The sequence below is a fragment of the Tachyglossus aculeatus genome, chromosome 15, assembly GCF_015852505.1.
Source record: "Tachyglossus aculeatus isolate mTacAcu1 chromosome 15, mTacAcu1.pri, whole genome shotgun sequence".
In the NCBI taxonomy this organism is placed as follows: domain Eukaryota; kingdom Metazoa; phylum Chordata; class Mammalia; order Monotremata; family Tachyglossidae; genus Tachyglossus; species Tachyglossus aculeatus.
The window spans coordinates 26,845,070-26,859,855 of NC_052080.1; the positions used below are offsets into that span (position 1 = coordinate 26,845,070).

Below are 14,786 nucleotides of genomic sequence, written 5' to 3' on the forward strand. Positions count from 1 at the left end.
GGGCTTACTCAGGGTGCAGCTAACCGCCCTGCTCTCCAGACCACCCAATGTTGGTTCAAGCCGGGACTGCCTTCTAATCTCGATTTTCCTGTGGCTGGCTTAGATGGGGTTCCTGGGCATAGTGAGGACAGGGGGTAGGAAGAGCTGAGGGGAGCTGGACGGGGAATGCCAAGGTCTGCAGGCTGGAACCGGGCTGAGGGGTGACTGGGCGGGGAGGAGGCGGGGGTCGGGGGGACATTGTGCTATCACTCACTGCCCATCCGAGGACGATGAGGGGAAAAGGGAGGGAGGGGAAGGGCAGTGGGAGTGGGTTCTGGAAGGATATGGCAGGACCCCCCACAACACCCCGAATAGTAGTCCCCCTCTTTGTCCCTCCCAAGTCCTCTCTGGATCCCTGCTCTGCCTCTCCTAGCCTGAGCTCCGCACAACAGACCTCCCCTGTGTCTCATCCCTCCCTTCTCTCCTTCCCTTGCTGATGGTCTACTTGTGGGGGTTGGGGCAGAGGGAGGTTTGGCTTTCCTGGAGACTTCCCAGAACAGGAAAGATTCTTGCCTGACTGGGCTGGGAATGACACCACCTGGTCCCGAGGCAAGGGGATGGATAAAATGACCTTTCGGATGGTCACTTTGCTTACCCCACGGGAAAGGGTGGGGCAGCCCTCCCGGGACAGGGACTTGAATCTTTGATGCTGGATCACCCCTACCCTGGGTGCCCAAAATAACTGCCCCCAAGACCAGCCCACAGTGGGAGGTGGGGGAGGGGGAGGTGGGAGTGAGTTCCCAGGATAAAACCTGGCGCCAGGCCAGAGCCTGCCTCCCTCCTGGACTGCTTTTCCTCCAGATTCTCTCCCTTCACTGCACCGTCCCCAGCAGCCTTAGGGTCTAAGGGGAGGGCAGCTGCACACCCGTCTGGATGGGCAGACCCCCAGCATTGGGGACCCCTACCTTAGGACTTATCCCGGGCCGGTGAGGGCCAGGTGAGGCAACCAGTTAGAAGGGGCGAGGGTGGCTAGATGGGGCAGGACCGGAGGTGGGGGGTGGGGGCGGTTAGTTTTGAGGGATTTGTAATGATGACAGCGGGACAAGGGAGGAAGTGAGAATGAAATGGTGAACAAGCTCTGATCTCCCCAAGCTTCACAGCCAAGGCTCCCGCCGCCGCAAATCTGCTCTGGGCTTATGCTCTCACCCTGCTAGGGAGGGGCTTGGGGTGCCCTCCCTGCAAATCTCCCGGAACTTTCTCCCAGATTGACCGCACCCTCTGACCCCAACACGTCCTTCTTCTGCAAGGAAGGGGGTGACGAGCTAGCTCCTTCCCCCCCCACACACCAGTTCCAGGATGCGGCATGAACCTAGAGGAAAGACTCTGGGCTCGGGAGTCAGAGGGCCTGGGTCCTCATCCTGGCTTTGCCACTTGTCTGCTGAACGGCCTTGGTTAAATCACTTAGCTGTGTCTCAGTTTACCTCAACTGTAAAACGGGGATTTTCCCACAGTCTCTTCTAGACTGTGAGCCCACTGTTGGGTAGGGACCGTCTCTATATGTTGCCAACTTGTACTTCCCAAGCGCTTAGTACAGTGCTCTGCACACAGTAAGCGCTCAATAAATATGATTGATTGATTGATTAAATCCGATTTAGACCACGCGCTCTATGTGGAACAGTAACTTTGTAAAACCTGATTACCTTGAACCTATCCAGCACTTCGTATAAGTATGTAACAAACTTTACAGCGCTTAGAACAGTGCTTTGCACATAGTAAATGCTTAATAAATGCCATCATTATTATTATTATTATTATTAATAACAAATACCATAGTAAAAAAAATAAACCTGCAGGGAGGCACGGGGAGAGGGGCTTGTCCCCATTGTGGTGCCCCCTGGAATTCAGGGGATTGGCACAGCAAAAATGGCCCCGGTGACAGATGGGGAAATGGAGTTTGTGTTTCTCTTAGAAACGCCCGCGGTCTTGGGAGCAGGACCATCTCCGGGCACGGTGCCCGGTGACATCCCCGGATGGGATGGGGTGATGTGGAGCGGGCCGGGAGATAGTGGGAGGAGGTGAGAGCGGCTGGTTCTGAAAGGGTTGTTGTAGAGTAAGCGCCGCGGGGGTGTGTGTTTGGTGTGCGTAGGTGTGTGTACGGGCATGTGGGGGGGGGCGTTGCGTCTGCATGACAGAGACCGTGTTTCCGACGTTTTGGAAGGAGTCAGACGGTCTACAACTGGCAGAGAAGCCTGCTGATTACACATGTCACCCATCTAGTGAGTGAATGTGTGTGACACACGTGCCCAAACGTACTCACCCACACATACGCGAGTCTCGTGCCGTCTCTAAACTCCCCACTGCAACTTGACGGGGATGAGGTCTCGATAGGAGAAGCAGCGTGGCTCAGTGGAAAGAGCACGGGCTTCGGAGTCAGAGGTCATGGGTTCAAATCCCGGCTCCGCCAATTGTCAGCTGTGCGACGAGTGGGGCAATTAAGTGGGGCAAGTCACTTAACTTCTCTGAGCCTCAGTTGCCTTATCTGTAAGATGGGGATTAAGACTGTGAGCCCCCCGTGGGACAACCTGATCACCTTGTAACCTCCCCAGCGCTTCGAACAGTGCTTTGCACATAGTAAGCGCTTATTAAATGCCATTAAAAATGAATAAATGAATAGGAGAGGGATTCACTCATTCAATCGTATTTATTGAGCACTTAGCACTGTACTAAGAGCTTGGGAAGTACAAGTCGGCAACATATAGAGACGGTCCCTACCCAATAATGGGCTCACAGTCTAGAAGGGGGAGAGAGGCGACAGAACAAAACATGTAGACGGGGTCAAAATCGTTGGAACAGATAGAATTAAAGCTATGCAGGCAGCTTTGCAGGGATGTAGGTATTACCCACCTACCTGCATCCCTCTCCTATTGAGGTCCCCGTGCCCTCCCCTGGGGTCTGGCCCCATTTTGGTCCCAGGCCCACCCTTTGTTTCTCCACAGCCTGAAGAGCTGACCAACGCCCTGGAGATCAGCAACATAGTGTTCACCAGCCTCTTTGCTCTGGAGATGTTGCTTAAAGTCCTGGTCTACGGCCCATTCGGCTACATCAAGAACCCGTATAACATCTTTGACGGCATCATCGTGGTCATCAGGCACGGTCCTGAGCCTGGATTAGGGGGGTTGGGAGGGTCGGGGAGCTAGAGGGTCAGTTGTTCCCGCAACTCCTCGGGGATGCCCACACTCCTGCTGCGCAATGGCCACTGACTCAATTACTGGAGTAATTAAGTGCTTACTCCGTGCCACGCACTGTGCTAAGTGCCAGGGGGGATCCAAGATAATCAGATCAGATACATTCCTTGTCCCACGAGGGGCTTAAAGACTGAGGGAGGGAGAGCCCCCGTTTTACAGAGGAAGAAGCTGAGGCCCAGAGAGGTTCAGCGACTGGCCCGCGGTCACCCGGCAGGCCAGAGGCAGAGATGGGATTAGAACTCGGATCTGATGGCTTCCATCATGGGGTGAAGCAGCATGGCTCAGTGGAAAGAGCCCGGGCTTGGGAGTCAGAGGTCGTTGGTTCTAATCCCGGCTCCACCACAAGTCACTTCACTTCTCCGGGCCTCAGTTCCATCTGTAAAATGGGGATGAAGACTATGAGCTCCACGTGGGACAACCTGATTACCTTGTATCTACCCCAGCACTTAGAACAGCTCTTGGCACATATTAAGCACTTAACAAACACCAACATTATTATTATTATTATTCCATCCATCTGCTCTTCCCACTTGATCCTGCTGGGACTGGGCCACTTGTCCTCGCTGAGGATTCCCTGGGCTGGGCAGCTCGGGGGAGGCGGGAAATGTCTTGCTGAACCCCCACCTCACAAATCCAACCCCTCCTGCACTTCTTCGCCTCCCTCTCCACTACATTTCCCTCCCCTTTCTGTCTACCACCCCTGACCCTTCTAGGCTCTCCGCTGCTACCAGAGGAAGAAGGGGCAGGGCCTTTGGGAAGTCCAGAATGGGGAACTCCCATTAGCAGCCGTGAGGAGCAGGGCCGTGGGAAAGCTCAGACTAGGGGGCTCCCATTAGCGACCACGGTGGGCAGGATGGCGGGACAGCGAGTCCTTGGAGATCCTGGTCGGGGGTTGCGGGGCCAGGCCTGGACCAGCCGCTGGCTCCCCTCTACCCAGCCCGGCCTCCGACCTAGCAGAGACTCGGTTGTGTTTCTGAGTTGGTCTCAAATGGTATGGGTGGCGATTAAAGCCAGTGCTCCCTGAGCAATGCAGTCCATTGGCAGTGGGGCAAGCGTGGGGAGGAGTGGGAGCTGGAGGTTGGGAGGTGGGGGAAGCTCTGATTGCATAGCTCCCCTACCCTGGCCCCCCAAGGGGGAAACTGCTCCGGTTTGAAGGTGGGTCAGTGCCTCGATGGTCACGGTATTAGCCTGAGCCCGAGCGGCAGACAGCACCGAGATCAAACTAGCCACCCTGGGGCACGTGGGGAGCTACCCTTCCCCTATCCTTCCCCACCTCCCTTTGGCCCCCACCCTGCCAGATTGTCAGATCTAGGGGTCTGGCCTGGCCCCAAAGGGGCCTTGGGAGCCCACTGGACATCAGAACAGGGCTGAGGCGGGTCTCCATCTACAATCCCTGTGGGCCCTCGGGCTGTTTCATTCTGTTTTCTCGGGGCCCCCCCTGACTGCCCGCTGTGCCCCCTGCAGCGTGTGGGAGATTGTGGGGCAGCAGGGCGGCGGCCTGTCCGTGCTGCGAACCTTCCGGCTTATGCGGGTCCTGAAGCTGGTGCGGTTCATGCCCGCCCTGCAGCGCCAGTTGGTGGTGCTGATGAAGACGATGGACAACGTGGCCACCTTCTGCATGCTGCTTATGCTCTTCATCTTCATCTTCAGGTGCGGGCGGGCCGACGTCTCCCTGCAGGCAACTCCCATTCTGCACGGCCTGGGGTGGAATGGGGCTGGGAGGTGGTTCCCCATTTGGCACCCCCTTTGACCTCCTCCCATGGCCACGCTCTTAGCGGGGGATGGCAGTGGGGGGCTCAACTTCTCCCTGAGCTGGGGCTTATTACTGTTGGACCGGGGACGGGGGAATCCCTAGTGTAAGCCTGGTGTGGGCCCGGGTTGTCTCTCTCTGTTGCCAAATTGTACTTCCAAGCGCTTAGTACAGTGCTCTGCACGCAGTAAGTGCTCAAAAAATGCAACAGAATGAATGAATAGTGCTCCCGGGAAGGGTGGGGTGGAGCAGCAGGCCAAGGCTTAAACTCCTTCCTTGGATCTGACAGTATCCTGGGCATGCATCTCTTCGGGTGCAAGTTTGCATCGGAGCGGGATGGGGACACTCTCCCGGACAGGAAGAATTTCGACTCCCTGCTGTGGGCCATCGTCACCGTCTTCCAGGTACTGCAGGGGCCGGCTGGGCTGGTGGGGGGGGCGGAGGACAGTTGGGGAAAGTTATGGGGTCAGAGGAGGCCAGAGAGGAGCTGCCATTAGTACTAGCCAGCTCTTCAAGGGTAGGACAGCCTCTTCTGCTTCCATAGTTTGCTTCCATGTGCCTGGTACTGCTCCTCTGTACTGTCCATCACAGGCACCCAGAGCAGTGCTCTGCCCAAGTAGAGCAGTCAGTGGTATTTATTGAGCGCTTACTAAGCGCTTGGGAGAATACAATAAAACCATATAGCAGTCACATTCCCTGCCCACAACGAGCTTACGGTCTAGAGGGAGAGACAGACAGTAAATTATGCATGTGTTCAGAAGTGCTTTGAGACTGGGGGGTGGGTTGAATAAAGGATTCCACTCCAAGAGTCTAGGCGATGCAGAAAGGAGAGGAAGTAGGGGAAATGAGGGCTGAGTCGGGGAAGGCGTCTTGGAAGAGATGTGATTGTAGAGTAAGCGGCATGGCTCAGTGGAAAGAGCACGGGCTTTGGAGCCAGAGGTCATGGGTTCAAACCCCGGCTCCGCCAACTGTCAGCTGTGTGACTTTGGGCAAGTGACTTAACTTCTCTGTGCCTCAGTACCTCATCTGTAAAATGGGGATTAGGACTGTGAGCCCCCCATGGGACAAACTGATCACCTTGTAACCTCCCCAGCACTTAGAACAGTGCTTTGCACATAGCAAGCGCTTAATAGATGCCATCATTATTATTAGTAGTAGTAGCAGTAAGGCTTTGAAGGTGGGAAGAGTGATTGTCTGTTGGATATGAAGGGGGACACTGTGTTAGTGCCCTCTGCACATGGGAGACGTTCTATGTTGTTGATGGTGACATTGGTTAAGTGCTTACTCTTAACCACTGGTAATGAGCGATACTTGCCAAAATGGCCAGGAGCCAGAAAAGGTGCCCTGCTGCATTGCCTGCCACGGGCAGAGGGCACCAGGGCTCTAGAGTGTCTCCTTCACCGGGCGCAGCCTCACCCTGGAGGCAGTCGGCCACCACGTCTTCATACTGAAAGTCACTCTGCTACTCTGTGCAGCGTGCTGTGCTCAACCCGGGGCAAACTGTGCAAGGATATTGATTCAGACACCACCCTTCCAGGGGGTGAACGGCGGGGGTAGGCCCGTGGCAGACACGGAGAATCAATCATATTTATGAGCGCTTACTGTGTGCAAGCACTGTACTAAGCGCTTGGGAGAGGGCAGGATATCAGAGTTGGTAGACACGTTCCCTGTCCAGAAGGAACGGACACTGAGGTGGGAAGTGTGCCAACAACCGACCGATAATGTTGCCAGCTTGTACTTCCCAAGCGCTTAGTACAGTGCTCTGCACACAGTAAGCGCTCTATAAATACGATTGAATGATTGAATGAATGAATAATGAAGGAATGTCAGAACCAGGGATCATTCAATCGTATTTATTGAGCGCTTCTGTGTGCAGAGCACTGTACTAAGCGCTTGGGAAGTAGAGATTGGCAACGTATAGAGACGGTCCCTACCCAACAACTGGTTCACAGTCTAGAAACGGGATCAGTCAGCACTTACTGTGTGCAGAGCACTAGACTAAGCACTTGGGAGGAAGAGTATCATATACCAGACGCATTCACTGCCCACAGTGAGCTTATGGTCTAGTGGGGGAGACAGACATTAATATAAACAAATTACAGATATGGACGTAAGTGTAGGGCTGGGAGGGGGATTGAATGAAGGGAGCGAGTCAGGATGACGCAGAAGGGAGTGGGAGAAGAGGAAAGGAGGGCTTAGCCCCTTGGAGGAGATGTGACTTCAATACAGCTTCGGGGGGAGGTTAATTGTCCGTCAGATACGAAGAGGGAGGATGTTCCAGGCCAGAGGTGGGACATAGACGAGAGGTCGGTGGCGAGATAGAGGAGATGGAGGTACAGGTTGATTGCCTTGGGGGAGCGGGGGCAGCTGGGACCAATTGACTCAACATGCTCTGTTGACGATAGGGGTGTTCAGGGGCCCGAGGGACCATCCACAGCTCCTTACCCTGCTCCCCCCCGCCCCCGCCAGATCCTGACGCAGGAGGACTGGAACAAAGTGCTGTACAATGGCATGGCCTCCACCTCCTCTTGGGCGGCCCTCTACTTCATCGCCCTCATGACCTTCGGCAACTATGTCCTCTTCAACCTGCTGGTGGCCATCCTGGTGGAGGGCTTCCAAACCGAGGTAATGCCCTGCACCCTTCCTTCGGGTGGGAACCGGGATCCCGGGGGTCGAGGGGTCAGGGCCAGTCTTGGGGTCCCGCATCATCCACTGTGTGCCAGCGTCTTGTCCTGGATCACGTGAGTGTGTGTTTGTGTGTATGTGTCCGTGTTGGGGAGGAGGTCTCTGGTGTCAGACGCGGGGGCAGGTGCTTTGGGTCCGTGTTACATCCTCTGGAAGCCTTCGATGGATGGCACTTACCTGCTTTCTGGGGAGGTGGGAGTGTGGGTGGCCCTAGCCCTCCTGTGTCTCATGGAAGCTCAGTCAGAGCCGGCCCGAGGCTGTCCGATTCCCTTCTGGACTGAGATCGTAAGGGGCCGTTGACGGCGAGGGAGAGGGAGAAGAGAGCTGAAGAGTCCAGTCGGTGTTGAGGGCTGGTAACTTTCCAGAGGCTCCATCTCTGTGGCTTCACTGATCCCGTACTGATGGGCAGCCCAGGAGCTGCTGAGTCTAAACTTCCTGAGAGCAAGGATCGTGCGGCTAACTCTTAAACCCTCTCAAGTGCTCGGTCCATTGCTCTGCACCCAGTAGACTGGAAGTTCCTTGAGGGGCTGCTAACTCTATTGTCCTCTTCCAAGGGCTCAGTTCAGTGCTCAGTTCGGTTCAACACCGAATGGAGGCTCAGTAAATATCGGTTAATTGGGCCCTGGACACCATCGGGCAGTTTTCACGGACCCGACCTGGCCTCCGGAGAGCTGACCAGCCCAACGATACTCTATTTTCTGACTAGAAATGACAGCCTGCCTCTCCCCTTCCACTTCTCCTTTCACTCTCTCCCTTCCCTCCTGCCCTCCCTTTCCTCTCCTCGTTCCCTCTTCAAGTTTCCCTTCCTCTCCCCCCCCTCCAATTCCTCTACCCCATGCATGATTCATTCTCTTTGTCCTCTCTGCTCCCTGTCTTCCCTTGGATTCTCATTCCCTCCCCTTCCCTCCTCTCTTTTTCCATTAACCTATGGTGTTTGTGGAGCAGCTGCTTGCAGAGCACTGTATTTAAGAACTCAAGAGAGTACAATAGAAGCATGAGATGATTACGGCCCACAAGGAGCTCACAGTCTAATGGGGATGTCACTCTGGGACAGAGCGTACAGAATCCGGTCGCGGGGGGGTCTTGCCGACAGGGTCCGAGGCTCAAGTGGTGACAGGTCTTAGCGAGTGGATTTTGCTGGACGGCCAATCTGAGAAAGGCCCGGATGGGCCCTCTGGGAGGGTCCAGGGTGACCAGTCTGGGTGCCAACCTTGAAACTGTCTTCGAGGTCTGCGAGCCTGGGGTGCGTGGTTACTCGGACAAGGTGGAGTCCTTCATGATTGCGAGACCAAGATCCCAATCCCACCCCCCACCCCACTACCCCTGCCCCTCTTCCCACCAAGGAGCTAGCAGCCTGAGGCACACCTCCGCCCCTCTTGGATCTAGGGGACGGAATCCGAGCCCTGACCAAGAGTCAGAAGGTCATGGGCTCTAATCCCGGATCCGCCGCTTGTCTGCTGTGTGACCCTGGGCAAGTCACTTCACTTCTCGGTGCCTCACTGACCTCATCTGTAAAATGGGGATTGGGACTGTGAGCCCCATGCGGGACAGAGGACTGTGTCCAACCGGGTTTGCTTGTATCTCTCCTGGTGCTTGCCTAGCACACAGTAAGCGCTTTAACAAATGCCCTAATTATTATTATTACCCAACCTGGGCTCTCGGCCGGGGGGCTGCCGTCCACCGCGGGCCCCAGCGGGTCCCTGGCCACGTGCAGCGGTTTGGCCGGCCCGGCCGTTGCTAGGTAACGATCTTGGGTATAAGCTGGCCGCCGATGACCGGCTCTCAGCCTGGCTGGGGGTGGGAGGCGGGGGGACATGCTTGCGGACCCCGAGCTGGGACACTGCGGGGCCGGACCCGCAGCACTTGAGCGGTGGGGGGTGGGAACCCCCTTCTCTTGTCACCGGGTCTCTGCGTGGTTGATGCTTAGCCCCTCCTTCCCCCTCCCATGAAGGCTTGCATTACTGGCCCAACTCTACGCTGTATTGATGAGCTAAATAATTCCCACCAAGCCTTTTAGAGGCAGCCAGGTCTTTCCAGCTCACGTGCGTCCTCCTGACCAGATCTTGCCCCCCTCTCGTCCCTGAGCACAAGCCCATACCCCGCCTTCTTACCTCCCTGCAGTGAAAAGACCTGTGAAAGGGATGGGGTGGGGGCGGGCGTCTTTCATTCATTCATTCAATTGCATTTATTGAGCGCTTTCTGTGTGCACAGCACTGTACTAAGCATTTGGGAATTACAGTACAGCAATAAACAGGCACAGTCCCTGTTTAGATGGGTGGGAGACAGACCACAATATAAATAAATGATTTTATTGCTCAGCTACTCTCCTGTTTGTCAGTTTGGCAGGGATCCTGAACACATCCGAGGGTCGGTTGTAAATAGGCGGACCAGAGGGTTGCCAGCAGAGGCGGTGCCCCGGTGGCCAAGGCTCCTGGCATGGATGGGGAGTGGGACGGGTGGAGAGAGGCCCGCCCTCAGCAGAGATATGAGAAGGGACATAATATATGAGAAGCAACGTAGTTTAATGGAAAGAGCACCGGCTTGGCCATCAGAATCAATCAATCAATCGTATTTATTGAGCGCTCAGAAGGTGTGGCTTCTAATCCTGGCTCCATCACTTTTCTGCTGGGTGACCTTGGGCGATACACTTCACTGCTCTGTGCCTCAGTTTACCTCATGTGAAAAATGGGGATTAAGACCGTGAGCCCCATGTGGGACAACGTGTTTATCTTGTTTATCAGCGCTTAGAATAGTGCTTGGCAAATAGTAAGCGCTTAACAAATGTGACCATCATTATTATCATTATCCGGTTTCTCCTGACCCTTTCTCCCGGCGGGGGAGGGGAGTGGAGGGCGCTTCCCACTCATCCTCCTGGACCGTCCAGCCAGGGCCGTCCCGTCACCCCTGAAACCATCGCCCCTGGATCCCCTGCCTCCTGTCCGCTCCGGCTTCTTTCCCCGCCACGGGGGACCATGCCTGTCTGTCTGTCTGCCCATCTCTGTCTCCGTCTCCCCGCCGCCCCAACCTCCTTACCCCCAGTTATCACGGGGGGGCTGAAACCCACCGAGCCTGACCCCCCCTCCCCCCTCATGCCTCCTCCCCGTCTAGGAAATCAGCAAACGGGAAGAGGCGAGTGGGCAGCTGAGCTGTATTCAGCTGCCTGTCGACTCCGCGGGGGTACGTACCGTGCACGCCCGTGGCTGTCGTTGTGATCGTGATGGTGGTGGCCATGTGCCCGTTGTGTCCTTGTGCAGTTGGACTCACATTACCTGTCCGGGCCCCCGCGGACCTGTTGGCCGGGGTGGGAGGGCCACAGGGTCTGGGGGTGAAGGCTCTGGCTCTGCCTCTCGGTGGGTCCGGCCAAGGCCTGGTGAGGAGCAGTTGAGGCCTGAACCCTTGATCTGAACCCTCATTTTGGGGAGGCCATCGAGGAGGGGGTTAGACAGAACTTGAAGGGGTGAATTGACCTATATCTTGGGCAGAGGATCGACTACCTGACAAGCGGTGAGCTCTGCTTGGGGTAGCAGGCCCCCTTGGGTCACCACCTAGGTTGACTTTGGGGGTCAGGACCCCCCGAAAGTGGTGAGCTCTGACTGCCCACTCGGGCCAGAAGCAGATCCCATCCGAGGTGGGGATCTCAGCTCCCCCCAGAGCGAGAGGCCGAGACCCCCGCCCAGGTCCCGGGGTTGCAACTTCTCCATCTCCCCATGGGAAAGGGGGTGACGAGGGTGGGGAGAGAGGGGCTCCCAGCCGCCGAGCCCCGCACTGACGATCCCAGTGAGCTTCGTTAAGGTGTGAAGGGAGCTAATGAAAAGGATCCTTGGGAGACACCAATTAGGCAATATTTACCTTTTCTCGGCCCAAGGAGCAATCGGGAATGTGTAACAACGTCTTACGGGCTCGTGTCCTCGGGGGAGTGGATGGGAGGGAGAAAGGGACAGAGCTTGTCACGGTCGAGCCGTTGCGGGTTCCGGCTCCAACTCCCGCCAGGAATTAATGGGGCAAGTGTCCGTGTGACGGCAGCGTGTGGATCCCGGTGGGCCGGAGCACAGACGTGTGTGTGGCTGCAGAGGTGTGTGTTTGCGTGTGTGTACGTTTCTATAGCCTGCTATAGCTGGCGTGCGGGGGGCCACTCCGGTCCTCTGCGGAGCAGTGGATTTGGTGATCTCTACCCCCTGGTCAGTGAATGGGGAAGGTGGGAGGGGGGCTCAGCTTGTGACGAGGGTCACACTTGTCCGTGGGGACTGGTGCCCGGGACAGGTCAGTGTTGGGGTTTCAGGCCCCCGGCCTCTCCAACACAGGGGCCAGCTTTGTGGGTCCTGACCGCGTCTCGGCCCTCTAGGGAGATGCCACCAAATCTGAGTCGGAGGCTGACTTCTTCTCGCACAGCCTGGAAGAGGAAAGCGGAGGGAAGAGGAATCTCCCGAGCCTGGCATGTGAGTAGTTTCCGCGGGGCTGGAGAGGGCTGGAATGGCGTGTGAGTAATAATAATAATAATAATAATAATGGTGGTGGTATTTGTTAAGCGCTACGTGCCAAGCACTGCTCTAAGCGCTGGGATACAAGGTAATCAGGTTGTCCCAGGTGGGGCTCACAGTAGAAGCAGCGTGGCGTAGTGGAAAGAGCACAGGCCTGGGCGTTAGAAGATCATGGGATCTAATCCCAGCTCCACCTCTTGTTTGCTGTGTGACCTTGGGCAAGTCACTTGACTTCTCTGGGCCTCAGTTCCCTCATCTGTAAAATGGGGATGGAGACTGTGAGCCCCATGTGGGACAGGGACTGTGTCCAACCCAATTTGCTTGTATCCACCCCAGTGCTTAGGTACAGTGCCTGGCACATAGTTAAGTGCTTAAAAAATACCATAATTATTATTACTGTTATTATTAATCCCCATTTTACAGATGAGGGAACTGAGGCATAGAGAAGTGAAGTGACTTGCCCAAAGTCACACAGCTGACAAGTGTGGCTCAGTGGAAAGAGCATGCGTTTTGAAGTCAGAGGTCGGGGTTCAAATCCCACCTCTGCCACTTGTCAGCTGTGTGACTTTGGGCAAGTCACTTCACTTCTCTGGGCCTCAGTTCCCTCATCTGTAAAATGGGGGTGAAGACTGCGAGCCCCCTGTGGGACAACCTGATAACCTTGTAACCTCCCCAGCGCTTAGAACGGTGCTTTGCACATAGTAAGTGCTTAATAAATGCCATTATTATTATAAGTGGCAGAGCTGGGATTGGAACCTGTGACCTCTGACTTCCAGCGTGCTCTTTCCTCTAAACCACGCTGCTTCTTGTTTAACAGGGCGGGGGGCAAAGACTGCAATGGGCTATTGTGGGGGGCGAGGGGGCGGAGGGGACGGGGAGAGCACCAGGAGGGGGGGAAGGGGTGGGGGGAATCGACCCTGGAGCAGCAGCAGGGACTGGGCCATTCTGTTCCCCAGTGATGTCGCTGGCGGAGCCCCCGGAGCTGAGGAAGAGTCTGACGCCTCCGCTGATCATCCACACGGCGCCCACCCCCATGCCCATGCCCAAGTGTTCGGGGGTCGGGGACGGTGCCCAGGGTGCCACCTCCCGCCGGGCCAGCAGCGTGTCCGCCGACCCCTGTGCCTGCGAGACCAAGTCTCCGGTAAGCGGGTGGGCGAACCCTGGAGGGGGCAGGGCCCTGTCGCCCACCGGGAGAGGGGACGGAGTGGCGGTGAGGTGGGCGCTCACCCAGAGCCCGCGCCCTTCTCCCCCGGCCCAGCCCAGCGTGCGCAGCTCCCCGCACAGCCCCTGGAGTTCGGCCGGCAGCTGGACCAGCCGGAGGTCAAGCTGGAACAGCCTGGGCCGAGCCCCCAGCCTGAAGCGCCGCAGCCAGAGCGGGGAGCGCCGGTCCCTGCTGTCCGGAGACGGCCAGGAGAGTCTGGACGAGGACGAGAGCTCGGACGAAGAGCCGTCCAGTCGGGCGGGGAGCGTCCGCGGGGGCCCGCGCCTGGGGTCCCTGGAGGCCAAGGGCTCCGGCGATCTTCAGGATACGCTGCAGGTGCCCGCGCTCTACCGCACGGCCAGCGTGGCCAGCGGCCGCACCGTGACCTCGGAGCATCAGGATTGCAACGGCAAGACGGCCGCGGGGGTCCAGGCCCGGCAGCAGCGCCTGGAGGAGCTGCACCCGGATGGGGATGAAGGCGACGATGAAGACAACATGGTGAGGGGCTCTGGGGTCCCTGCTCGTAGGGGAAGGTGTGGTTGGTTGGACCACTTTGCGTTAAGCCTGGAGCACCTCGCCAGGCCGGGCACAGGCCAGGGCCTCTGGCTCCACGCATACCATCTCCTCCCGGAGGAGTTCCCCAGCTCCTGGAAATGGGTTTAGATAATAATAATGATGATGATGGCATTTGTTAAGCGCTTACTCTATCCCAAGCATTGTTCTAAGTGCTGGATAGATACAAGGTAATCAGATTGTAATAATAATGATAATAATGATGGTATTTGTTAAGCACTTACTATGTGCAAAGCACTGTTCTAAGCACTGAGGGCGTACAAGGTGAACAGGTTGTCCCACGTGGGGCTCACAGTCTTAATCCCCGTTTCACAGATGAGGTAACTGAGGCACAGAGAAGTTAAGTGACTTGCCCAAAATCACACAGCTGACAATTGGCGGAGCCTGGATTAGAACCCACAGCCTCCAACTGCCAAGCCCTGGCTCTTGCCACTAAGTCACCCTGCTTCTCTAAATGAAGCATGGTTTTGGGAGTCAGAGGACGTGACTTCTAATCCCCACTCTGCCACTTGTCTGCCGTGTGACCTTGGGCAAGCCACTTAACTTCTCAGTGCTTCAGTTACCTCATCTGTAAAATGGGGATTAAGACCTAGCCCCACGTGGGACAATCTGGTTACCTTGTGTCTATCCCAGCGCTTAGAACAGTGTTTGGCACAAAGTAGGCGTTTAACAAATACCATATTAATATTATTATGAGAGTAGAAAAGCCGGAGGAAGACCTCTAGGCCAGCAAATGCATGATGGAGGAAGGATCAGAGCCTTTTCTGCCTGGAGTCAGGGGTGACGAGCCGGGAGCTGGTGGGCCCAGGCTATGGGAAAGCTGGGGGGTGGGGGGAGCCCATTCTCTGGGGGCTCTCCAAACTCCTGAGCCCCCG

General features: G+C 56.4%; 1 protein-coding gene across 1 annotated transcript in view; it reads left to right on the forward strand.

The window, feature by feature from the left end:
- Window positions 1–14,786, forward strand: part of CACNA1G (calcium voltage-gated channel subunit alpha1 G) — a 61,142-nt gene that overhangs the window by 19,969 nt on the left and 26,387 nt on the right. Inside the window, 8 exon segments of the mRNA XM_038756986.1 lie at window positions 2,976–3,127; window positions 4,689–4,874; window positions 5,264–5,378; window positions 7,444–7,599; window positions 10,768–10,836; window positions 12,002–12,095; window positions 13,094–13,278; window positions 13,396–13,836. Of these exon segments, the coding sequence (XP_038612914.1) occupies window positions 2,976–3,127; window positions 4,689–4,874; window positions 5,264–5,378; window positions 7,444–7,599; window positions 10,768–10,836; window positions 12,002–12,095; window positions 13,094–13,278; window positions 13,396–13,836 (1,398 nt within the window).